The 27,938-nt window shown below is 39.3% G+C and overlaps 1 protein-coding gene across 2 annotated transcripts in view; it reads left to right on the forward strand.

The window, feature by feature from the left end:
* The window catches only part of LOC149788558 (uncharacterized), a 104,543-nt gene that overhangs the window by 14,531 nt on the left and 62,074 nt on the right, over positions 1 to 27,938 (forward strand). For both annotated transcript variants that reach the window (XM_089974593.1, XM_089974594.1), the window contains exons 2-3: positions 13,327 to 13,425; positions 25,197 to 25,444. In XM_089974593.1, coding sequence (XP_089830719.1) covers positions 13,347 to 13,425; positions 25,197 to 25,444 — 327 coding nt within the window. In that variant the 5' untranslated portion in view covers positions 13,327 to 13,346. The remainder of the gene's footprint in view (positions 1 to 13,326; positions 13,426 to 25,196; positions 25,445 to 27,938) is intronic.

A 27,938-nucleotide genomic window follows, 5' to 3' on the forward strand; every position in this document is an offset into this window, starting at 1 on the left:
ATATCGTCACATTCACCCCCTCATGAAATAGGGTTGCTATTTCGATCCTAATATTTGGTAAAGTCTGAGGTGTCATATAAAGCGAGATATCAATATCGATATACAATTGATTGAGAAATTTGTTGCAACCAGAATATTTTAGCAGACTTAGTGTGAAGTGTGCAATATTTGCAAAACAATCCTTACCCCCACCTCCTTGTAAAAGAGGGGTATATTTTCGTCTTAGTCTTTGGCTATATTTAGGCTGTCTGTATCACATTATATCAATTTTGATATAAAATTAATACAAAAATCGATTGGTAAAGTAATTGTTGAGATGACGCTGTGTAAAACGATCAATATTAACAAAATAATGTTGCATGTACCCTTTTCCTTCATCTTCGCCTTCTAGTAAAATCATTTGTTAAAATAATTATATGACAAATTGGTGGTTAAGCTTGAACACAAGATTACGACTGCCATAGTTGAAATCAAAAGTATTAGTAAAGTTCACATTGTGTCACTAAGAAATAGAGTATTCAAGGAATATATGTGCCGCTGTTAAATTAATTAGATCTTTCAATACGATCGCATTTGTCTTGATCACGTGACAATATGGTGTCGGCGCTCGCCTGACTTCATATAGCGGAGTACAACACATGGAGCATACGAAGCAGGGAACCATACTAAATTATTCTCAAGGGTCGATTCTGCTTGCACTCGGTTCTGATAATATAGTAACGTAGTAACGTTTAACTAGGCCCAGCCAATCTTTGCCCGGTCAGGTCTAGTGCTCTGCCTGAGCCCTGCATGCTGAAATGGCCATTCACTCAGTAGACGTAGCAAACATTTCATGATCGCCATTGTTTTGGCTATTACTGGATGACTGAACGTAATTTCATGATCGCCATTGTTTTGGCAATTATTGGATGACTGAACGAGATTTCATGATTGCCATTGTTTTGGCTATTGATGATGATGATGTTCGTCCATCGGTGTCGATGAGAACCATTCAAACATTTCATGATTGCCATTGTTTTGGCTTATAATGGATGACTGAACGTGATTTCATGATCGCCGTTATGTTGGCTATACTGGATGAATGAACTAGATTTCATGATTGCCGTTGTTTTGTCATCGATTCACTGGGGGTGGGTCCGGAGATGGCTGATCAGTCTGATCCCGACCCGAAAGAGACTGTTGCAGTGGAGACATGGATGTAGCAGTTGCTGACTGGGAGTTGCAGAACTGCTGTTCATGGATTTACGCAGATCACGTTTCTCAGCTGCATCCACCAGTCTTTCCTGCGCAAAGGATTCCGCACCGGCATTGACTTGACTGCGCCAAGCAGATAGATTAGCAGCGACATTCTCCCATCTGTCTTGATCAATGCCTAAGTTCTTCAGCAAGGTCTTGAAGTTGTCCTTGTACTTCATTTGTGACCAGTTATATCTCTTGCCTTGCTGTAGCTATCCAAAGAAGACCTTCTCAGGTAGACGTTCTACCGCCATGCCAACAACATGGCCAGTCCATTGGAGTTGTGCCTGGCACAGCATGGTGTGAATGCTTGTCATGCTGGCCAGAGTGAGTACCTCTGCTCTGTACCTTGTCCTGCCATCTAATTTTCAGTAGTTTTCTCAGAGAGCTCATATGGAAGTGATTCAGGTTTGTAACATGGCGGCTATATACATAACAGGTCTCGCAAGCATAGAGGGAGGTAGGAAGAACAACCGCTGAGTAGACTTTGAGTTAGGTTGCAAGCTTGATGCCTCTCTTATCCCAGACATTTGAGCAGAGTCTACCAAATGCTACGTTGGATTTTGCAATCCTGATGTTGACCTCATCGTCTGTGTGAACCGCTTGTGAGAGGGTGATGACGAGGTATGTGAATATGTATACGTTTTTGAGCTTTTGACCACTGACAGTGATGGATGGTTCCAGGTAATCTTCTCAAGGAGGTAGTGATGCAGAACCACGGTCTTGCTAGAAGAGATGGTGAGTCTGAAGTTGGTGCAAGCTGTAGAAAAAAGGTTCATGCTCTGTTGCATGCCTTACTCCGTGCCGGAATTGAGAGCACATTCATCTGCAAACATGAGGTCGCGATTGTTTTCAACATTGACTTTGGTTTTGGCTTGAAGCCTCCTCATGTTAAACAACTTCCCATCCAGACTGTATCAGAGACCTACATCCATTTCATGATCGCCATCGTTTTGGCGATACTGGATGACTGAACGAAAGTTCATGATTGCCGTTGTTTGTGGCTATTCCGGATGACGGAACGAAATTTAATGATCGCCATTGTTTTGGCTATACTGGATGACTGAATGAGACAATTGTCGTTAAAGACAAATTAGACATTGTACGGGGCCTAACAGTAAAATTCCCATATTTATATGGCCATTCAGGTTGAGTAGATGTAAGCAGATTGTCACAATGGCAGCAGTAGAGCCATATTTGACGCGAAAACCCAACATCAGTATGGTTTTTTTTGTTCACGAGGAGTAGAGATAACAATATTTTCAAGATTGCCGCTGTGGCGACTATATTTGATATAAGAAAGGAACCATTTTATTTTTCTGCCGGCTAGACATGATGCCAAGTTTTCATGTGTAGACACAATGCCAATATGTCTTTGCTTCAGGAGGAGTAGCTATATCAAAGATATTCAAGATGGCCGCTGTGTCAACCATATTAGAGATTGGAGCGGAAGCATTTTCGTTTTGACCAATCAGAGCATAAGATTAATACTTTTAATGTTCCATGGCAACCTTTTCAAGAGTAGTAGTGATCACAAACCTGTGCTAACGGACGGGCGAACGAGGGATGATAAACAATCCATAACTTCTTCTCGTCTATGACCAGCAGAGCTATAAACAAAATGAATTGATGGCCATCTGGAACATCTTATTGTCCTATTTCTCCTAGACAAATGTTCATATCAAGAAAGACTGCTTATGCTGTCTAGTTGGTCCAAAATGGAAATAATGCACATTTGCTGTTCATGATGACCATGATGGCAGTCGTCTTAGAAACATTGTTATTGTTATTCTTTCAACACTGCAAGTCGTGTCAAGATGGGAATTTCACCAGTAGATTTGTTGTAATGTCTTGTTGGTCCCACATAAAGTGGTTCTAATTTGATATACATTATGGCCCGTTATCATAGCCATCTTGAAATATTGTTATTACTACTACTCTTGAAAGGGAAGTTGTTTCCACATCGGATTTTGATCCAACGACTTCTTATGTTGTCAAAATTCAAAGCTATCATCATTTCAGCACTTGCATTGGATATTGATGCAAACTTACCCCCAATGGAACCGGAACGGCGATTGTCTTGGAAACGTTATCTCTACTCCTGTCAAATGGACAGTTTGATCAACATGGGGTTATTATGAATAGACTTCTTATGATACCTAGTGGGCCCTAGATGAAAATGGTGCCAATCGTACATCCAATATGGTTGCCACAACGGCTGTCTTGAACCTTTGCTGTCGCTACTCCTCCCTCCCCGACCGGAATGGATGATCATACTGACATAGTGTAAACACCCAAGGACTTCTAATGATGCATAATCGAAAAAGTAACAATACGATGTTCAATATATCCTCTGTAGAACCTAATTGTGAAGATTATCAGGTGGTTTAAACGTTTAGCAGTTTAAAAGCAGAAAAGGTCTTATCTTGCATTCGGGGAAATTCTTATCGCCATGTAGTGTGTCCGTCTATTTACGACCAGGAGACAATGTTTTTGAGCCGATGTTTTTGTTCATCTTGCTAGTATAGTATATATTCAGAATATCTCAGACAAGTTCGAATATCCCTGATTTCCACGTTTAATAATGAGGTGGTCTTGCATCTGACTGGATAAGCTTATTACCATTCTCGAGTACGTATTTCTGGTCCGATGTTGCTCTCGATATGCTCGATAATGAGTGACGCGCATGCTTGTTAATGTAGTCATCTTGATTTTGATAGGCTGCGCTTGTAATCATTTTGGAAGCTGCATTTTTTATTCGATTCTGATCAAACTTGGAATATGGGCTAATATCACGAAGCTTTTGGACACGTTCGACAATAGGCAATATTCATGCACCAGACATTTATTTTTATTTTAATGAAGCTCGAGGAAAAGGCTTATGTCCACAAGATATCTAATGAATTAAATCCACGTGCCCGTCCACTCGGACAAGCTCAAGTGCGGCTCGAGCAAGCTCAGGTTTGCAACTGTTTATTGCTTTATGTCCTGCGATTTCGCATCATTACATTAATCTATACCATTGTTTAGTGTTTAGATGTATCCACTTCTTTTATTGCGTAACTAGGTACAGACAGTTATCGATGGATCTGTTATTGCAACGATATATAGTGTCAGTCTATCATTTCCATCTTGTCGGTGTCAGGGTCAGTCTCGCATTTATTTATGCCGATGTGATACGTGATAATACTATAAGTAATAGCGATAATACTATATAATACGAGCTTTGTGAGAATATATAGTATATTTTATGTTTAAGTTACAGTTTAATCGTAATATTATTACGTATCCGGGTTTCGCAAAGTTCGATGTCTTAACCTAACCTTGGGCAGATTGTATGCTTGACGGCCTCGAATCAAACATCATGTCCGTTTTATGTCGCCTTCTTACTGCCAGTAGATGATACCTGTCTGTAATATAACTTGTGAGATTTCTTTGACATGTGTGTTTGAATATAAAAGGTACTGACATATTATGATTAATCGTGATGATGTGATTTAAATCGTTATGTACTGAAAATTTAGCACCAACAGTTGGTGTTTGTGATGTATTGTGATAATTACAGAAGATGTCTGCAGTGTGACAGTTTATAGTGATGTCTAGCACTGGGGCATCATGCCGCAGACATGTAGCATGATGTCCCACCCAGTCACATTATCCTGACACCGGGACGACCAGTCCTAACACTAACCTCTTAAAGCTGAGCGCCAAGCTTTCATTATTGCTGATGTGGGTGAAAAGTTTAGTTAAAAATCTTATCTGAGCTAACTAAGAAAACTTGACGAAGCTCCACCAGCGGACCTAAGGAACATATTTTAAGAACAAATAGTCAGTATGATGCTGAGAAACGTGCAAGTAAATTTCAGTCATGGATTAATGAGTACCACTGGTAATGAGTACCACTGGTAATTAGTACGGCTGGTAATGAGTTCCACTGGTAATTAGTACGGCTGGTAATGAGTACTAATGGCTTGGATACGACTGGTAATGAGTTCCACTGGCTTGAGTACGACTGGTGATCAGCAACACTGGCTTGAGTACAACTCATAAAATGATATAATGTTCTGCAGCCTCTGCAGAAATTATGGCAAAAGTGCTTGAGGTAAAAATGGGATAGCAAATCTTTTACTTAAACACTTCTCTTTCTCAATGTAGCTATTTTAAAGTTCTTTTCTACTTACCCACGTGTATGTATCTCTCTTTGCTCTCGTAAATATATTTGTATTCCAACCCTTTCTCATTTATATTTATGTATTATTTACACATATTTGTTTTTATAGCTTTAATTATCGGAATATGATTTTCAACTGCACACAAAGATAAAATGAAACTAACACTATTTCTTTCTTAATTAAATATAAAACCTTTTCTTTTAAATGTTCCATAATGTTTACTGTACGGAATTTAAACGAAAGTTGGAAATATTATATTTGGAGCAATCTCAGATCTCCCAAGGGCAAGTTAAAATTTCAAGCCCAAGACAAGATTACTTAAGGAAATATTCAGGCCCTGGCAGGACGTTGCAAATACACTTGCCTTTCTCTGGAGAAGTTACAATTGGCCCTGGCAAGCTCATGTGTGAAATGTAGCTATCCGCTTTTCAGTTCGCAATGCTTTGTGTTCTGTAGAATGTATAATCTGCGATCTCTCCACATTACATATATCAACAGCTTTATTTTGCATTTTTTTAAAAATATGTATCGAGTTATTCAAATACATAAATGCCTGGTATTTAGTTCATCTATCGATCCCTTATTTCGTTCGATATGTACTGACAGTCTCTCATTCCTTGTTGTCAATATCATGGTCAGTCTCACATTTTCTCGCCAAGATATGATATTGTGAATATAATATTTAAAGCAAGTTTTAACAAATAAGAAATAAATATTGATATAGCAACTTACTTGCCAGCTATATTTCATTCGGAACATTTATACGCAAATGTTATTCCCTGACTTTTGAGTCCGAACCTACCCACTGGCAGTTTGTGAAAATGAGCTCCGAATGTGCCAAGATTACCAACTCCTAACAATGGTGAGTCAAAGATTGTGCTGGTACATGCAGTTGTTCTCAAGTTGACTAGATGATAAAGAACAATAATAGAAGCCATGAGATTTATTTGGTATGATCGGAAATAAAAGACAATCATCTCAAACGATTAGCCACCCCTAAGTATTGGTTTTCATCTGCTTAAAAGACTATAAACAGGAACCGATGTATTCTTTCTGTTTGAAAAATATTACATGGATACAGATAAGTATCCTCAAATTATTTTCGAAAGTCGGCTTATCAAAGATTGTACAGATATATGTCGCCGATTTCAAGGTGAGAACTGGATGATTTGGAATCAGAAGCGGTCATGTTAATGGATAAAACACTCGATGGATACAACACGCCATTGAAAATAATGAATTAATTGACACTGGAATATTTGACTAAAGGATTTAGTTTTTTGTTCTTTTCTTACTTGATTTGATGCTAAAATTTTGATGATCTTCCTGAATGTTTTATTTCTCAGTTTATGGACTTTTACATAACCAAAACTCTTAAAAATATAGCCATTTCCAAAACCTTGTCTTTTTTTCTATCTATTAATGTATCTACTGTATAAATGCATATGTCTGTCTTTGCTCTTCTAACTAAATCTGCATTCTGATTCTTCCTTTTTCCATTGTTTACAGATCTATCTACAAGTACATTTAACACGTGTCTTTTTGATTACTTGGATTGTTTTAAACTCTACTAGTCATAGGCATAGACCGAAAGAGCTTATGGATTGTCTGTCGTCCTTCTGTTAGCACAAATTTGTTATCGCTACTTGGAATATTGTCACGAAACTTCTCACACACATTCATCCCATATTTTAGTTGGTCCTAGATGAAAATTGTGCTACTCTGACATCTAAGACTGCAGTCATGATGAGTAATTGGTCTTACATGGAAATTGAGCCAATCTGCAATCCGACATGACTATCACAGTGGCCATCTTGAAAATCTCTGTCTTGCTACTTGTCCTACCTGAATGGTCATATCAAATGGATTTGTTTCCTAAATGACATGTAAATCCATAAACACCGAAAGGGTGATCACTGCGACTTTGCCATTTTTCCATGAAAATTCCGTTTAAATTGCCAATTTGTGAATATTTACTTTGTAATGATATTTTTGTTAATGATTATAGGGTATGTATATCTGTGTTTTGCAACTGACCTTTATCAAAAATCAAATTAATGACATACCTGACTAATGACCTTTATTTTTAAACAACATAATACAATGTTAATATTTTTCTATGATTTTATTGTAAATATTCAGATCAATATTAATAGTAAACGTGTTTACTTCAATTTACTTAAAATTAAAGATACAGTGTTGATTCTTTCCTATGAAACGTGTGGAAAAATTAATGTTCCATTAAGTATTTCCAGAAAATTGTAATTGCGACCTAGGTCAAATGGAAGGGTATTTAATTTGGATGTATTTATTTATTTAAATTACTATTGACTTGAATTACAAAGTTCACAACAGTATTCTTGGACTAAAATATTAATTTCGAAATATAAAGAATTCAGTCAAGAACATTTTGGATTATATTATTGTGATTCATCAAAAGACTTTTAACACATCGTCACATTCCAGGCCATTGACACATTAGCATATATGCACATCAGCACATTCAATATTGGAATTAATTAGCAACGCCACTGGAACTCAGATGGAACTCTATACATTTGGACCCCTGATATAACTTTTATGACTAACTGAAGTTTACTTCACAATACTGAAAGCTGTTTTTACATTTTAATTTTGTACTCTAGGGAAATAATGTTTTTGTTGAATTTTGCAACACTTGTTGTCTTTTGTTCTTTTCTGTTACTTAGTGTAAGACATTAGAGTCGTTGCACTTCCGGGATACGAATTTCTCTAAAATATTTAAGAAAACTTTGTTTTTTTTAATTTAAATTCACTTTTATGAATTTTCTAAGTACTGTGAATTTTAATTTCACAAACTTGATATATCTATAGTGAAAACAAATAACTTTCACAATGTCATCTAAAATGGAAAACTTTATCTCAAATCCCACCCAGGAAGGTTAGTGTCCTTGTAAAAAGTATGAATTGCTCCAGCTTGCCGGAGAGTATGATTCTTCTTTAAAGAAGCAGGAAATAACATATTATGGACTTCTATTTGGTAGAAAAGAATTATTTTTGAAAGTATTTGATTTGGGTGTTATTATTAAGTCTCTATCCAGCTCTGAAATCAAAGTAATAGAAATGAAATTATAACACTTTATGGTCATAGTTAAGAAGGCTCCATCTTTAGAAAGAGGAAGGAGATAGAGAAATGTTGTTGCATTGCATACAGAGAAATGGAGGGGAAAAAAGAGAATATTTGCAAATGCAAACGATAAAAGAGATGAAAATACAGAGACAAAGAGAAAAGAAAGGGAATTAGAAGTGGCAAATGGAAAACAGTTCTTCCTCATTACACAAAAATTTACTTTTTGATGTTACCAGAAATATCAGATGAGAGCCCCCTTTTAAAGTAAAGGAAGTAAACAAATTGTTTTCTTATTTTTAAGAAAAAATATTGAAAAATTTGGAATGGCCAAGAGAGCATTGGACTCTGTTATTACGAAGTGCACTTACTGAGAAAGCTGGTTACGTCTACACTTCGCTGGCAGTAAAAGAAAGTGCTAAGTATGATGTTATCAAGGAATGTATACAAAGAAACTGGACAGACCCATGGTGAATTTGCATGAGAAAAAGAACAGCTGTTTGAATGGTGGTGCTCAGCCGAGAAGATTGTCAAAACTAGATATATTGTAAATACTAGACCGAAGAGGACATAGACAAAACACTATGCATGAAAATGGGTCCAAAAATAGCAATAACGATACAAATGATAGCTATACAAACATAGTTAATATATGTAGAAACAAAAGCAAGCAATGCAGATGTACTTAGAAATAATCATGTCTCCACATAATATACATTGAAATCATGTTAATGCTTCATTCATGAATTTAGCAATTTCAGGAAAATGTGTTAAAATAGGTTATATAAATATTCAAGGCTTCAAAGGGTAAATGAAGAAAGTAAGACTCATCTTAACGTGTCCAGATTACAAAGAACATTTGTTTGGCATCTCAGCCACCCAGGTGACTGCATAGTAGATTGATAATTTTCTCTGCATTATTTGATGTGACAACCCTGTTCCCAACGACTGTAAGTGAGGCGATGGGGACTCCTATTCTATTGTAAAAAAGGGTACAGTTTACAAAAGAAAGAAGTAAAATTCAGTATGGATTCAGAGTACCCCTATAAACGCAAGCCGTATTTAGTGGGTCATGCATATAGGCAAGAATTTCCATTCGATAACTTGGTTTAAGCGATCATGTTGAAATTATTCTCAAACGAAAGCCTAAGGAATAATGCGTGAGAAACGAATGTTCACAATTCAACCTCATACCGGTCACCTAAAAACTTTTAATGATAATAATGCCCTAATGGATTTAAAGCAAACCCCCCTGGGTTAGTAGCAACATGTTTGATGTTTCTGATGATATTTGTGATGATCCTGATGATATATTAAGCAATTGGTTTGATCTGTTTTTGGAAGTTGTTAACAACCATGCACATTTGAAGACACATAGATGAAGTATAATCATAAACATGGCTGTGTCACCACAGAAATTTTAGATGCGTCGAAAGATGAGACCACTTAAAATCTGTATGTAATGCAGAGAAATACAAAATCTGGAGGAACATGAAGGCGAAATGACTAAACAAGCAAAACGAAACCAAACTAAATATATATGGTGAGTAGAGTAACAACCTCAAAACTCTCTGCAAACTATTTAAGGAATTTAGAGTAAGAAAGTGCAAATATTAGACACGTATATCATCATTAGTTGTAGTTTGTAATGATGGTAACCATATTTATCATCCAGATGGCATTACAGTTATTTTCAATGAATTCTTTGTAAACATTGCCTCTAAAATTGTACAGCATAAATGAGATGATCAATCAGGACTAAAATAGATTTTGTCCCACAAAATTTCCAAATGATACTAAACTGTTTAGGATTACCTAAACGACATAGATATTTCTAAAAATACATTACTTGACATGATGGGTCCAAGATTTTTTAAGGCAACATTTACCATCTATTTCTTGAAAATAATTCAGGCTTTTGAAATGATTATTTTTATTTAACTGCACTTATTTATATGACCGAAAAGTAGCTGAAAGCTATAGATATAGGAAAGGTAGTAAACACAGTCAGGATTGAGTTAGTAAAGGCTTGTGACAACAAGCTGAAAGCCATAGATAAAGGAAAGGTAGTAAACACAGTCAGGATTGAGTTAGTAAAGGTTGGCTTGTGGCAAGAAGCTGAAAGCCATAGATAAAGGAAAGGTAGTAAACACAGTCAGGATAGAGTTAGGAAAGGCTTGTGACAAGTAGCTGAAAGCCATAGATAAAGGAAAGGTAGTAGACACAGTCAGGATAGAGTTAGGAAAGGCTTGTGACAAGTAGCTGAAAGCTATAGATAAAGGAAAGGTAGTAGACACAGTCAGGATAGAGTTAGTAAAGGCTTGTGACAAGTAGCTGAAAGCCATAGATAAAGGAAATATAGTAAACACAGTCAGGATTGAGCTAGTAAAGGCTTATGACAAGAAGCTGAAGGCCTTAGATGAAGGAAATGTAGTAAACACAGTCAGGATTGAGTTAGGAAAGGCTTGTGACAAGTAGCTGAAAGCCATAGATAAAGGAAAGGTAGTAGACACAGTCAGGATAGAGTTAGGAAAGGCTTGTGACAAGTAGCTGAAAGCTATAGATAAAGGAAAGGTAGTAGACACAGTCAGGATAGAGTTAGTAAAGGCTTGTGACAAGTAGCTGAAAGCCATAGATAAAGGAAAGGTAGTAAACACAGTCAGGATAGAGTTAGTAAAGGCTTGTGACAAGTAGCTGAAGGCCTTAGATGAAGGAAATGTAGTAAACACAGTCAGGATTGAGTTAGGAAAGGCTTGTGACAAGTAGCTGAAAGCTATAGATAAAGGAAAGGTAGTAGACACAGTCAGGATAAAGTTAGGAAAGGCTTGTGACAAGTAGCTGAAAGCTATAGATAAAGGAAAGGTAGTAGACACAGTCAGGATAGAGTTAGGAAAGGCTTGTGACAAGTAGCTGAAAGCTATAGATAAAGGAAAGGTAGTAGACACAGTCAGGATAGAGTTAGTAAAGGCTTGTGACAAGTAGCTGAAAGCCATAGATAAAGGAAAGGTAGTAGACACAGTCAGGATAGAGTTAGGAAAGGCTTGTGACAAGTAGCTGAAAGCTATAGATAAAGGAAAGGTAGTAGACACAGTCAGGATAGAGTTAGTAAAGGCTTGTGACAAGTAGCTGAAGGCCTTAGATGAAGGAAATGTAGTAAACACAGTCAGGATAGAGTTAGTAAAGGCTTGTGACAAGTAGCTGAAGGCCTTAGATGAAGGAAATGTAGTAAACACAGTCAGGATTGAGTTAGGAAAGGCTTGTGACAAGTAGCTGAAAGCTATAGATAAAGGAAAGGTAGTAGACACAGTCAGGATAGAGTTAGGAAAGGCTTGTGACAAGTAGCTGAAAGCTATAGATAAAGGAAAGGTAGTAGACACACAGTCAGGATAGAGATAGTAAAGGCTTGTGACAAGTAGCTGAAAGCCATAGATAAAGGAAAGGTAGTAAACACAGTCAGGATAGAGTTAGTAAAGGCTTGTGACAAGTAGCTGAAGGCCTTAGATGAAGGAAATGTAGTAAACACAGTCAGGATAGAGTTAGGAAAGGCTTGAGACAAGTAGCTGAAGGCCTTAGATGAAGGAAATGTGGTAAACACAGTCAGGACTGAGTTAGTAAAGGCTTATGACAAGAAGCTGAAAGCCATAGATAAAGGAAAGGTAGTAAACACAGTCAGGATTGAGTTAGTAAAGGCTTGTGGCAAGAAGCTGAAAGCCATAGATAAAGGAAAGGTAGTAAACACAGTCAGGATAGAGTTAGGAAAGGCTTGTGACAAGTAGCTGAAGGCCTTAGATGAAGGAAATATAGTAAACACAGTCAGGATTGAGTTAGGAAAGGCTTGTGACAAGTAGGTGAAGGCCTTAGATGAAGGAAATGTAGTAAACACAGTCAGGACTGAGTTAGGAAAGGCTTGTGACAAGTAGCTGAAAGCCATAGATGCAGGAAATTTAGTTGACACAATAAGGACTGAGTTTAGAAAGGCTTTTGACAAATAGAGATTTGAATCCTTCTTGTAAAGTTTAAAATCTATCAGTGTAATAAAGATACTCTTAACGGGTTCTTGTCCGATTTGAGCAATAGTTCTCAACAGGTAGCATTAATTGGACACCCATTTGAAAATGACGTGATAGGTTGTAGATTACCACAAGCTCCAATCTTGGGGCCATTGTAATCTTTTATGTTCATATTTTTATGTAGGTTGTGGCTGTGTCGAATGACAAAAGTTATCTAACAGTTTGTCCAGATATGCAGCCAACCAGATACACTTCTGATTAATTATCTAAGAAGTTGTTGTGTGTTGCATTGAGACCATAAGTCAACTGTAGAACTAGTCTTTGTTTGAAGAATATATTGTGACCATGAAGGTAAGTATTGGACTAGTGTCAGTTTCAGTTTCTAAAAGACCGCTCCGGTGGCCTAGTAGTTAGAGCGTCCACCTCGGATGCGGGCGGTCGTGGGTTCGATCCCCGGCCGAGTCATACAAAAGACTCATAAAAATGGTACTAATTAGCTTCCTCGCTTGGTGCTCAGCATTAAGAGGTTAGTGTTAGGACGGGTCGGCCTGGTGTCAGAATAATGTGACTGGATGGGACATCATGTTATATGTCTGCGGCATGATGCCCCAGTGCTAGACATCACTATAAACTGCCACACTGCAGACGTCGTAGCGATATGACTGAATAATTGTTAACGCTACGTTAAAAATCCAAATCACACACACACAGTTTCAAAAATATGCATGTCACCAATTTGCAAAGGCTCTTAAGCCAATCTTTTATTGTAGAATTCATCTTTACGTATTCATTTATATTCCAGAAGAGAGAGAAGAGTGAACTATGATGAGGGCCTGCGTTAACGTCTCACTTGTTTTCATCCTAATGTGTGTCCATGCAGCAAAAGCAGATACCACAAAAGGTGAGATATTAGTAGTATAGAGGGGCTGTATAGGGACAATGGAAAACCCAGTAAAAAAGTTCGTGGGGCTGTATAGGGACAAGATTTATAGGGACAAGGGAAATTCCAGTTATAAAGGTCTTGGGGCTGTATAGGGACAATGGGGCTAACCATTAATAGAGGGACGATGGGAATGGAACAGGTAAGGTGACATCACGGTACTGAAGATTGGTAATAATGTAGCATGGGGCTGACCTCAATTTGACCAAACAGCGGAAAAAACTTTGAACGCTTGGCAGGACATATACATGTATAACATATAAAGAATACAACATACAGACATTGATGGATGAACATCTAGTTATCACACAAACAATTATACAGCCGACTAAAAACAATTGTAGGTAAGAAAGCAAATCTTTTCGAGGTATATGAGTGGCCCTGAAAAGGGCCTTTGGTGTTTTGTTAACATCATTCCGTTAACATAGAGTGCATTGCATATGTCTTCATCTCATCCTCAAGCTTCTTCTGACTTCTGGACCGTAGATGAGACCTCGCTTTAGACAGCTTTGCCTCTACACATCAATTCTGTTTTTCCAAACGCTCGTACCGGTGATCCGGTTATTGTCCACGATGATTTCACATACTTGATTAAGTCCGTACGGAACAGCATCAACGATACGAGAGTAGATGATTCAACTTTAGTCCACATCTTGTGACGAAAACAGGTGAAGGGAATGCAGTGAACTGGGTTAGTTATAGTAGAAGAGCGGATCGAAACAGATTGAGTTTTTCACCAATCCAAACACGCGTAACAAAGTTCAGTTACAGTGCGGAGTCTACCTTCCAATCCGAAGAGAGCTGACTGTTACGTCACATTTTATATATAGACGCATTAGCGTTTGTGCGCAGCGAATCAATAAAACAGAGTTTTCGTCTTGACGGAAACTACTGAATTGGGGTTCACCGGCCGTGGGGACGAGTAGCGATGGCATAGCAGCGGCTACCAAAGTCAACACAGTCTTACTTCCAGAAGGCAGATTTTATTTTGGATTTAGTCGGTTTTCTCTCTTCGCAAAAATTTATTCCGATACCAGTACCTTCGCCACCTTCTCATTATTTACCAAACTTCGAGGATTTTAAACAGAGACAGAAAGAAGAATTCGAGAAATTTTGACAGCTGCAGAAAGAAACAATACAAGATTTTCTCCTTCAACAGCAACAGCAAGTAAAAGAAGGAAGAAGAATGAAACGACAGGAAGAATAAACAGCAGCAGAGAAGAAACAAGGTCTAGAAGAGTATGATGACGGTGAAAGTCAAACGGTGACGATACTCTTAAACATTTTGGAAGAGTTAATGAGTCTGAACAAATGTATCAGACTTCTCTAGTGCGACCCAAGCGAAAAAGACATTCCCGAGCAAAACTGCTAAATCCTGCTGCTACATCTGAGATACCATCACTGGTGATTTCTAAAAAATTATTGACAGGAGAAAGTCCAGAAGTAGGCCTTGGCCGTGGCAAAGGCTTAAGGAAGTTAAAGCGGATTATGTCCCGTTTCTGTGTATGTTTTTTTTTAAAATAACAAAAACAAACACCCAACGGTCCTTTTCATGGCCACCGACTTCTCTCGAGAAAAGATAGCATTCATTTTGCCAAAATCAATTACAATTCAAAATCCCTTTTTTGCTACATGATGTACGTGTGTGAAATGTGTGAGTGTATGTTCTTATTCTAAGAAATCAAAACCAAGAGACACTTACGTTTTCTGTCTGGTCTAAAAAGATTACAAACTTTACAATCCAATTCTCAACGCAACACTTTAAACAGTTCATAGACTTCTTATGTGTGCTTGTTCACACTCTCTCTCTCTCTCTCTCTCTCTCTCTCTCTCTGTGTTTTTTGAATTTCTTCACTTTCACGGGTTTTTCATCGTCTACTTCCTCACTTTTGTTTCGTTTTCTTTTCTTCTGTTTTTTCACACTCTGGATCTGTCTAGATTCTTCCTTCTGGGAGGGTACTTCTTCTTCCTGTTCTGAACCACTCTCGTCCACATGCTCCTGTTATGTTTTAGAGCATCCTGAAGATTAATGTCCTTTCTCTTGACAATGTTAACAGGTATCTTGACTTTTGTCTCTTCTGGCACCTGTCTTGCTTTTTTGATGGATTGGACATGTTGTAGCCCAATGCCCTTTCTTCGTATAGATATAGCAAGTATCTTGACTTTTATCTCGAAAAGAGCGGGAGTAGTCTGTCGGCTTGTGTGAAGAAAACTTTCGTGTGACACTACGCAAAGCTCTGATCAGAAGTTCGATCTGTGTGAGCTCTTCCATCGTTTTGGTCGGTTTGAGAGTGAAATGAATACTGGGAGGGAAGACACTGACCCTTTATATAGTGAAGACACTAGTCTGACATGAATATAGGGACCCATTGCGTTTCAAACGTAGTCATTTGACTTTTTGCAGTCAAGATGAAACGATCGTATCATATTGGCGAGTAAGGAGAAGAAAGTAGAGGCAGAAACGTGACTTATCTCGTCGCACAGAAAGTAGAGGCAGAAACGTGATTTATCTCGTCGCACAGTAGCTGAATTCTTGGCTCATATTCATGGCAACGATTTTGAAGATGTACCACATTCGAGAGACTGAAAGGCGCTCCTCTACAAAATTTAGAAATACGGCTTGCACGTACACTGTGAAGTTTAAAGATTTCAAGTCTGAAGTACCGTTGGAGAAAGCAGAGAGGTTCATCACTGAGGTGTGGGATTCTTTGTTAACAACACTGAAACGGCAATGTGATGCTAAAGAAGACGATCGCTTGAGACTTTCCATTCATCACGACAGTTTGAAGTCCCCCGTTTGGATTGAGTTTAGCAGCCTGGCAGAGCTGACACCTTCCAAAGTCATCGACAAGATGCAGCACGTGCAACAATCCGACGACAAGTTTCACTTCACCGATGGAAAAGCGACACTGTTCGTGACACACGTTTCTCTTCCCCAAGGGACATGACGCAAAAATGTGATATTGGCTGACGAACGCAGCCGCATCAAACGTAGCTTCGTTCAAATTAACAACACTCAAGACCAGATGTGCCATCGTGGTGGGACGAACGTATGCCGACAAGAACGACACGGCAGAATGGAAAAAAAGCTTGGCAAACAATTCAAAAATCGAACCGAGCCAAAGAACGTAGTGAAGCAGAACTGTTACAGCAAGCAAGGCTATCCAAAATACACACACTGTGACTTTCCTGAACTGCAAATAATGCTCACTACCTAATACACCGGCAACATGCGTACCGAACAAAGGGAAGCATTCTACGTTTGGTACTAGACTCGGACTCCCTTCGACTTTCAGGAAGAAATTTTAAAGCATTGTCGTTCCGACATGAAGATTTTACGATGTTGCAGTGGAAAATTTCGAGATTTATTCATGGAGCACGGAGGGATCGATCCTTTGAAAGAAGCCTGCACCATTGCAAAGCGTGTTCCTTAGTGTACCGCCAGCGATTTATGCTCGAAAGCACCCTGGCTGTCATAAGCCCTCAAGCGACTTTGTCAAACATCAATACTCGGTCAAAGCGCTACGCTGGCTACATTACTTGTGCAACAATGAAGACAAATGGATTCAACATACCCACAACGGAGGAGGCGAGAAAAACATCGGAACGTATTCGGTGGATGGTTGGGACTTAGAAAACACCAAGATCGTGTACGAGTTTAAACGTTGCTTATTGCGTGGATTCACCTCTATTGCCCTGAACGTGACATCACAAATCAGTTTTTACAACAGATCATGGAAGACCTGAACCAGGCCACCTGTCAGCGGTGATTGAAGTTAGAACAGCAAGGATACCGAGTGGTGGAAATGTGGGAACACGAGTACAATCACCGTTTGGAAACAGACCCCGAGTTTAAACGCATCGTGTAAAGTTTCAAGCTGGTGGACCCTCTGAAGCTGCGGGAATGTTTGTATGGAGGACAGACGAATGCCACCTGTTTGCTGTACCAAATCTACGAGGAGAAAGGAAAAGAAATCAGATACTTGACCGTGTGTTCGCTGTATCCATAGTGTCACTTTCACGCAGGGCATCCTCAATTGCTGACAAAGACATTGACCTGGACATCATTTAACAACACAAAGTATTGATCAAGTGCAAAGTCTTGCCTCCCATGGACTTGTACCATCCCGTTTTACCTCACCATTGCCAAGGAAAACTTGTTTCCGTTGTGTCGTACTTGTGCTGAAACGTCCAATCAAGACCGACCTTGTCAGCACACCCAGAAAGAACGCGCCTTGACGGCAACGTGGGTCAGTGTGGAATTGTTCAACGCTCTGGACCTGAGATACCAGCTGTTAGAAGTGTACGGTATTTACCACTTTCCCAGGACAGAACAGTACCACACGTGCGACGAGACTCAGAAAAGCATTTTCACAGACTACATGGATGTCTTTCGAAATTGAAACAAGAAGCCAGTGGATATTCTTCCTGGTGCCAAACTCCCAAAGAACAAAATAAATTCAAAGGGAAATACTGGAAGCAGGAAACCATTACTTTAGACCACGTGGAGAAAAACGAAGGAAGGCGGCTTTTAGTCAAAGTGATGTTAAATTGCTTGTGGGGCAAAATGACACAACGATCGTGTTTACCCAAGTCAGAGTATTTGACAGAAACATTCCGTTACTTTTAGATGATTCCTGACAAAACCAAAATACATGAAACACGTGGACGTCGTTCGTGAGGACTTGATCTTAGTCAATTACGAAGAAGAACTGGACTTTGTAGAAGGCGACGAATTTGGAAATGTTATCATTGCGGCTTACGTGACAGCCCATACTCGCTTAAAACTGTACGAAGCTTCGCATCCTGTACTTTGACACGGACAGCTGCATCTACGACGATCGCCGGTGTCAACGTCACTCTGACATCGAAGGAAACCTTTTTAGGGCCTGTACAGACTAGCAACCCGACGACAAGATTCAAAGTTTTGCCAGTGGTGATCTTAAACATTACGGGTACGAATACCGTACAAACTGTATCAAATTGTGTTCCAGAAGATAGCTCAGCTTCCCAACCACTTCACTTTGCCGTACGGACACGTCGATATTGGATAGCATATACAAAGAGACAACTTCCAAGGCCGATAAGTCATTGTAACTACCAAGACCAAGCGAGACAGACGAATCCTTTTAAATATACATTATTCAATTTCGATGATTCTCAAGTGGAGTGTGATGCAGTGCCTTGCCATGAGAACGATACCGTACGCTGTATCCTGAGCGATACAATAAAGTAGCATGTGAACTTTCCTATGACTACTACTACTACTACCATACCTAATATGGAAAGTGATACTGTGCTTGTCAAACCCGATGGATGCGAAAGCGATACCACTCGTTATCGTGGAATCTTTACTGATTTTCATGGTTGATGTCATCCTCCACGTGACACCATGCAGCTACCATCCTACGGATGTCATCCAAAATGAGCAAACTCGTGTGGGTTTCACCGTACCCTCATCGGAATGATCCTGTGAAGGACGAATATTTGTTCACTGTGCCCTTGCCTGAATACTGCAACTTTGAAAGTTAATTCCAAACGGTCAAAGGAAGATGGCCTAAATATCTAGCAAAACCTACCACCGAAGAATTAGCCATAGCCGGATCTGTCTACTTGGGTAAAGGGGATAAAATCAAGTGCTTTAGTTGCGGTTTGTCACATCAGCAGTGGGAGCAGAAAGATTCAGCTTACCTGGAACATGCTCAATGGTCTCCGGATCGTCACTACCTACCTTTAATGGGACGTATTCATTGAATCAGCATGCCTTGTCGTTTAACCCATTAACCCCTGCCGACGATTTTACATGGCAGGAGGTAGTAGTCTACTGCCGAGCTCTGTGGCCTCAAGGTCATCTATGATACACTAAAGTGGGTGATATTATAGAAAGGTAGACAGATGTAGCTCTACAATGATACCAAGTAATATGGAAGTTATAATTGTACTACAAAATACAGAGGAAAAGACCTCATTTTTTGGACCCGATTTTTTTCCACCCAAAATTCGCCCGTGGTCGGAATCTGATTTTGTGTCCGGATTTTAGACTTTTTGGTCTCAGATCTAAGCAGACCGGTATGAACTGCAAACACACGGATGAACCTTTGCAAAAAAGGAGGATAAGATGGGCATTTGGAATAAAAAGTGTTCTTGATACAAAACAGAATTGGTCCGTTAAGCAACAAAAAAATCTCCAACTTATACCATTCTGCTCTCGCGCGAGCCAATATGCCAATGAAAAACTATGTTTCTAACACATCTATGCATTAGATTATTTGACAATCATCTGGAAGTTGTTGTGTTAGGATGTATTCAGAAATAGCGTTCAAAATGTGTTCCCTATTCGAATTTCAGGCGAAAATGACAAAAACATCCAAGAGTTAAAGTGTTAAAAACCCAGCTTGGCTAGGAGTCTAACGTTGGACAACACTTTGACAAGTTATTGAACACCATTTGAAAAGTAAAATTCAACGATTACCAAACGAACTGCAAGAGAAGACCTACAAGGATACTTGGCAGGGACTTGCCAGAGCAAATTCTCAACTGGTGATTGTAGAACATTTTTGTCGAGAAATTCACAAGAGGAAAGAGAAAAAAGTCAACAAACTCGTCAAATTTCTCTGGTTAAAGTCTGCGTTCATCCTATTATTCTGCTTTAGACCATTTACATTAGAAGATTTTATTGACATTGTTGAACCTTACCCTGGATGGGAGTGGTCAGAAATTACTCAATAAGTCCATTACTTTCTCTCTAGGAGAAGATTTTAAATAAAATAAGGACAATTAGAAGTGAAATACAATCATCTCTGTGCAGAAAGTACACATATTTCCTCCGACAAAAGGAGGTATAAAAACAGGCTACCATGTCACGACCTTTATCAATGGTGATACAACAGATTCCGTGGAAGGAAATCGATTAGAATATACAAACGGTGTAGGATTACCAGCACTTGTTAGATGAATTGTGTCCATTCAGTTGGGGTTGACGTGGACAACCACTCCTTTCAGAACAGGAGGACACCTGTGTGACTGTACCTAATGTAGAGACTTTATTACACACTGTCCCTAGTGTAAAATTATGCTGTACAGTCACTTGTTTATATTCCACTTTGGTCGTTTTGATGTGTATTTTATCGCTGTACTTAATCGTTTGGCCTTCATGCATTTTTGTTTTTCGTGTTGTTTGATTTTAAAAATATCAAAAAACGTGTCCTGAAAAAAGTATAAAAACTTTCTTTGTGTCAAAAGTGACATTCCCTGTACTATGGCTAACTCTACTGTCTCTGCTCCCTCTTCCTCCACTTTCAAAGTCATCGACGAACCACTTGGGAGGCTTTGTATCCTTGCCATCCCTTTAACATGTTGGTTGCCGGACCTAGCGGTTCAGGCAAAACCGAATTTGTCAAACGCTTGATCGAACATAAACATCATTTGATTGATCGTCCACCTCAACGTATCGTGTGGTGTTACCAAAAGTAGCTATCGGCGTGCAGCTTCTGTCGAGAAAGTCAAGTCGATTCCATCGTGTTTGTGGAAAGCATTCCTGGCGAAGACTACGGAATCGTGTCTCATCCCAGTCAAACCCATCTGGTTATTTTCTACGACATATTGGGAGAAGAGGAGGAAGACATTAAACTGGGGTTTACGCGCAAAGGGCATCATCGTAATGCCAGTGTCATTGACATCATCCAAAATGTGTTCCAACAAAGTAAAGCCCATCGCACCATCAGTCTCAATGTTCATTACATTGTCTTTTTAAAAGCCCTAGAGATAAATCGCAAGCGCAAGTCTTAGCCAAACAGGAACACCTTGGCTGACTCATGCGTACGACGATGCCACTCAAACCCCATACGCATATTTACTCGTGGATTTAAAACCCACCCACCCCGATTATTTGTAGTTTTTCATAACCATCTGTTTCACCACTGGTGCCAAGATTGAGGGCCTGTCGTGTACACGTCATCGTTGTCGACTTAACAAACAAATCTATTTAAACCTCAGACACTTTGGGTCTGTTTTATACAGCATCAACATGAAGTACATTCAACCTCATCTTCCCGTCAAGTTGATTCGTGCCATGTATGGCATCAGTCGCGAAAAAAATCCAGAAATACGTGTTAGTGTCTTAGTAGCCAGTCTCAGACAAGTCTTACGATGGTTTATGGTGACAACACGTCAAATTACTGCAAGGCATCATTCATATTCGTCATCAAACCAAACGCTTTTTGAGAGAAACAAAGTAACCGTGAAGCACCTGGCTGATCTCCGCATAGACACTTAAACCAAAAAGCAAATTATTTTGAAACCTGGAGGTAGCAGTACTCAAGGAGGGTGTCATCATTTGCTCCCTCTTAAACTGGGACCCTAATGTCTCTAAAGTTCTCCCCAAGAAAAAGCCACTCCCAGAAAAGCCAAACCAACCCGGAAGAAAAAGAGCAGCTGTGTCAAGACCCAGTGATGACCCCAGAAAAAGAAAACCCACAGAAAACGAACAAGAAAAGTCCTCAGTAAAAGAAAAGCCCAATGCATTGCAAAACTACGCATCTAATCCGTGGCTTTGACTAAAATCCGACAACGAAAGTGGCGAGACACCCCATCCCCCAGAAAACAGCTTCTACCGTCAAGAGTGACACTTCGGCCAGGACGCAACCTTACATTCGCAAACCACGACATGTAGCAACGGTGACCGCGTCTCCAGTAGCCTCAGGTTCTTCCACTTCTCCGTTGCTGGTGATGCCAGCCAAACCCGATTTGACACCCGTTCTTCCTCGTTTGATGAAACAATTTCAACCCGCGTCTCCAATAACTTATCCTCCAGTGACACCCTCGTTCTCTTTAGCTACATTGCTAGCTGATATTAAAACACCTGCTCCCTAAGTCAAGATCCAAGAGAGATCGGGCGTGTTACAGAGTTTACTGGATTTGTCCAAGCAAGAACTGTCCCGACTTAATCCTTTGCGAACTCCTCCACGACTTGTGATGCCTGTCATTAAGTTGATACGACGTAAAGACAATTAGTGGCCACGCGTCCCAGTGCAAAAATGACCTAAGGCAAAGGATGTGATCAGTGTTTTTGTGCTTCGGAACGAACACAGATGTCACCCCCCAGAAGCCATCCCTCTTTTAACCCCAAAGGAGAGAAAAGGAAGAGACCTCCTCCTCGTTTAGTCAAACATGGGGGCATGTTGTCCGTACTGTCCAAAGCTTCTCCCCCCCCCCATGCGACAAAAACTAATACAAACAGCCTTCAAAGACGTCATCGATACCGTGTGCGAATTTTGTTTGAACGTCTTCAAAGGTACGGTACCTTTGTCTAAACACCAGAAAAATGCTTAGCCAAACATAGTCACGTTCTTCGCCAAATGGTTCAAAAGAAAATACCCATTCGTCAAAAGAAAAAGATGTCGGTACAGTGCGTAGGTATTTTGCCAATGTTGTTAGGACCCTTGCTGAAAGGAGTTTTGGGAACAATACTGGAAGGACTCATGGGAGCAAGATAAAAAGGACAAAGAAGATAAGAACATCCTCTTGTATGCCAGATTTGATAATACATATACAAATCAACAGTTTGAGATAAGTGATTTTAGACTATGAGAAGCAATGGAAGACTGTAATCCATCTTTGAATGTTGGAGAATTGTTGGAAATGAATGGGAGGATACCATTGAAACAGAACCCAAAGACAAAGACGAAGAGGTCATAGTGATGAAGTCCAGTTGGTCAGGACAAGAAGAGCATTTAGTCGCCTGATTTGCCAAACATTTGGTAGAAAACAATTACGGAATTGATCAAGAAAGATTGCTACCGATGTCAAAACGATCATCCAAGTCAAATTCAACACGCAAAATGTCTGATTCCGAGCCAAGAAGAAATATTGGACGAGTATCTGGACGAAGCTTGGAGTCTCATCTCGGAAAAAGCCGTGTTGCATCAGTGGATATATGTGAAATGATACCAATCTGACATCTAGTAATGGCCTCCACTTAAACCAGCTGGAAAATCTTTTGATTGTTATTGCTACTCCTCTTGAATGGACTTTCATATCAAAATGAAATATTCACTAAAAGAGTATTTTAGGAAGTATAGTTGATGTCTAGTTGATGATGAACGAAAATGGTACCAAAGTGACATCCAATTTGTTATCAGCTTGACACTGTGTTGTTGTTATTGGTCCTGAACAAAAAGTCCTATTGACATGGTGTTGTTTAGAAATAGGTCATTTATAGTGCTGACATGCATACGCCATTTTCGGCACGTGATATACATGATGGCCAGTTTATTTAGTAGGGAAGTACTCTGGAAGATCCACAGAGCCATATGAAGCTACTGGCAAGCTTTCTAAAATACACATATTGACCTTGATAAGACTTGAACCCACGTAGTGAGATGTCAGTGACTTGTGAAGGCGATTGCTTTGGAGTTCTTGACCATCAGGGGACGCTTGTAAAATTGGATTTGGAGAGAGTTTGCACTCTTTTGGAAATCTCGGTACTGTTATAATTGTTATTATTAGTGAGCTGGCACTGTCCTACTCACAAATTATAATAGGATAAAATAAATATGAGGAAACTGTCAAATTGGCTATAAGTCTGGATATTGTAGCACCAGTTTCACATTTTCCATTACCTTTTGTTTTTTATCTGCTTGTTTCACATTTTCTATTCACCTTTTGTTAGTGTGAGGACTGAAGATGCTTGATCTACACATTAACTTGTTCGGAAGCCTTTGGTTTCTCATGTATATAGCAAATAGAGGTGGGGTGGGGGGTATTAAGGGGGATACATGAACAGTGTTAGCTTGACATTCCTTTTTCTTATAGAGGTTATGCCTAGCCTTTAGTTCTACTCGTCTGGACAAGAAAGCTTTTGGGATGGTCTTTCGTCTACCTTACATCCATCCTTTAGCATACGTTTGCTATTGCTATTTCTACTAAATTGCTTAGAGGACTGCCAAGGAACTTTGCTCCCACTTTCAAGCCATGGTCTAGTTGGCCTTAAATGAAAATTGTGCCGCTCAGAGATCCAATATGGCCGCCAAAGTGGCCATCTTGAAAATCTTCTATTTCTTCTGACTAAATGGTCATCACAGCACGTGTTTTCACTGAAGGCTTTTTCTAATAACTAGTAACAATTAGTTCTTCTAGATGGCTGGTCATATCGACATCGTGATTTCACCAAAAGATTTGTATGATGTCTAATTGGTACTAAATAGAAGTGGTGGCAATCTGATACCGAATATGGCTTCTTTCCATATTGAACAATTTTTATGCTTGCTTCTCCAAAACGGAAAATCATATCAACGTGGTGTTTTCACTAGAAGACTTCTTACGATGCCATCTTGATCATAAATGAAAATGGTGTCAAGCAAGCATCCATAAGTCCACCGCAATAGCTAATTGAAATTCGTATTATTGCTGTACAGTGTCAAAGATAGTTTCAGGACTCTGCAGTTATGAGTAAGATATTTTATCTCGAATTCCTGTAATTCTTTTTCAGCTAGCAAAGGTTCGGTTTCTTCAAGGGAATAATGTTGTTTGTTTTGTAGGGTTTAACCAGTTTTAGTAATTTTATCAAAATAGCCATATAGAAATTTACAGTATGTGTATCAGTGTCATGTGACATTGACTGTGGTAGAATCAATTGTATAATTTTGTTATACCCCATAGACGCTCGTAGTATTTGCAGGAACTATATGGTGTTTATCAAACACCTTGGGTATTGACTGTCTTTCCTTGTTTAGCGTCTCTTGATGGTCCAGACAGTGTGTGCTATGGCAATCCCTTTGAAATCAAGGAGGGAAATGAGCTGCAGCTAGTATCCAAGGGAATGGTCCAGAAAAGCATGTGCAGTGTTAGAATGAATGTGCAAAGAAGCCAAAACTGCCGTGGTGTCTGCTTCAATCTGAGAAGTTCGAACTTTGCTGATTGCTCAGCCAAATTGATTACCACTGAAATTCATTTTGGAGAATCGGTACCTGACGTCATTCAGGTACGTTGTCTTTTATTTCTCGCCTTTATTTAAAGATGCATTTTCAAGGATCATACAGGAATTATGTTGCCATGCCCGACCGGAAATGCGCTTACGAGATTGTGTCTATGTGAGTGATGTCGTGTAACTCCATATGCAGTTTGAAAAAAAGATGTAATGCCTTGGGATATGTTCGAGTGTCGTCGCTATATATGAACAACATTTTTTCGAATTTCTCATACAAATTTCAATGATTCCTCAAGTTTGGCATGTGTCAGATTGAGTTTTTAATGAGACCTCTAGGTAAATACCGCATGAAGTGTTAAAATATACCTTAGTTAACGCCTTTTATGCCCCATGGCTTTACTACGTTTACCTTGTTCATCAAACGTGAATGCATGATTTAAGTCAGTGACGCCATGGACTAACACAAAACCATCAGTTAACACACAAATAACGAAACTTGGCAACAAAAATGAACAAGAGCTTAAGCTTAAAATAGTTATCACAACGGAAATAATGGCCAAATATCCTAATTGGGTTAAAATATTTACTGACGGGTCCAAAATATTATAGCCCCCCCCCCAAAAAAAAATAAAACCAGCAGCATCAGTAGTAATCCCTGAATTGAACATTACGATGGAAAATAGACTACTTGACCACTGTTCTATCTGCACAGCTGGATTCTGGGCCATCTTGGAAGCCCTAAGGTGGATTAAAGAAAACAATATTGAACAAGCAGTAATAATCAATGACTCGCTAAGCATCATTTCATCTATACTTACCAATAACACTAAATCAAGAGAAAATTTCCTTAAACAAACATACCTGTCAATTAAAGAACTAAATAATAACCAGCAAAAATTCGACTTCGTGTGGATACCATCCCACAATGGTATCCACACGATATCAAAGGAAACGAATTAGCTGAACAATTAGCAATACTATTCGACCCAAACCATACTAACGTTAATTACAGTGTAATGAAAAACTCTATCAATAGCAAGTGGCTAGAAGACAGGAACCGAAACACCAAAGGCAGGAAATTATACTCCATCCTAAAAGACATTAACAGAACTAGGAAACCTCCCAATGTTAATAATTCCGATCAAAAGATCATAAACAGAATCTACATCGGAAAATCTAAACTGGCCAGCAGTTTTGGACAGTACATACGACCTAAACCCTCTCACTATAACTGTTACCACTGACCGGTTCCAGAAGACCTAACGCATTTATTTCACAACTGCCAAAAGCTAAACCCTCTCACTATAACTGTTACCACTGACCGGTTCCAGAAGACCTAACGCATTTATTTCACAACTGCCAAAAGCTAAAGAAAGAAAGATCGATACTAAAAAGGAACTAAATAAGATTGGATCCCCCGTACCATTCCTAGAATTTGTAATGAGTACAAAACCCAACCTAAATTATACATACATAAAATAATTAACCTCATCCATAAATCAGGACTCGGAAATAAGGACACAAAATAAAATCAGATGTTTCTGACGACAAGTCGTAAAGACCCGAATAATCGGCAAAGATATCTGTCTTCACAAAATATAAGTTAGCCTGCAATCAAAATCAGACCACATAAATAACTTCATCTTTGAGTTAGGGATTACAAACATAACACAAATAGGTATAGATAGGGACGCAAATAGGGGGGAAAGCACACACGGAAGGACTTGTGGGGAGGGGGGGGGGGCAGAGTGCTAACCTACTGGTGAGGGGCGAGGGTATGCATATCACTAGGACATGGTAATCGCCAGTGCGCGAACTCGGACCCACCACCGGAGGAGGAAACAAGCTGCTCCTCTCAACTCTCTAAATGTGTTTTTAAAAAATATTTTTCTACACTTACCACTGCTTTATATTATTCTTTTCAACCTCTCACCCATCTTCTTACTAAACCTAACCAACAGCCCTGCATGTACACTAATAACATAATACCTCTGGGAAAACGATACACACTCTAGCCGAAGGTGACAGCTATAATTCTAGCAAGGGTTACTGATCACTTAAACAACCAAATAGTCCCTAAACTAGAACATATATGGTGGTCCAACACCCGAGACTATCAGGTCCCGCTGCACAACGTGGCAATCTAATAAATAATTCTATGAAAGTAAGACCCTAAATTAGCTCCTATAAGGTGATCTAAACACCAGAGATAATCAGGACCAGCAGCACAAGGCTGCAAACAAAATTAAAATCACTCAGTCATATCATCCCAAATTTAATCCAACATATAAGGTGGTCTAAAAAGTCCAAGACCATCAGGACCAGCCACACAAGGTGGCAAACTTGACTTAAAAGCTGTCACCCAAGGTACCTCTCTTCAGCATAACTCTAAATAAAAAAAACAGCACAGTTTGTATTCAAAAGTGTTTAAGACGAAAAAATTTACACCATATATACTGGAGTCTAGGAGCACCGACCTCTGAACTGGGATCCGTCCTTTCCACCCTATCGTCCCTTGCCTCGGCTGGACATCAAAATCAATCAGCGC

Source organism: Sinohyriopsis cumingii, chromosome 11 (assembly GCF_028554795.1).
Source record: "Sinohyriopsis cumingii isolate HCF-2022 chromosome 11, ASM2855479v2, whole genome shotgun sequence".
Lineage (NCBI taxonomy): Eukaryota > Metazoa > Mollusca > Bivalvia > Unionida > Unionidae > Sinohyriopsis > Sinohyriopsis cumingii.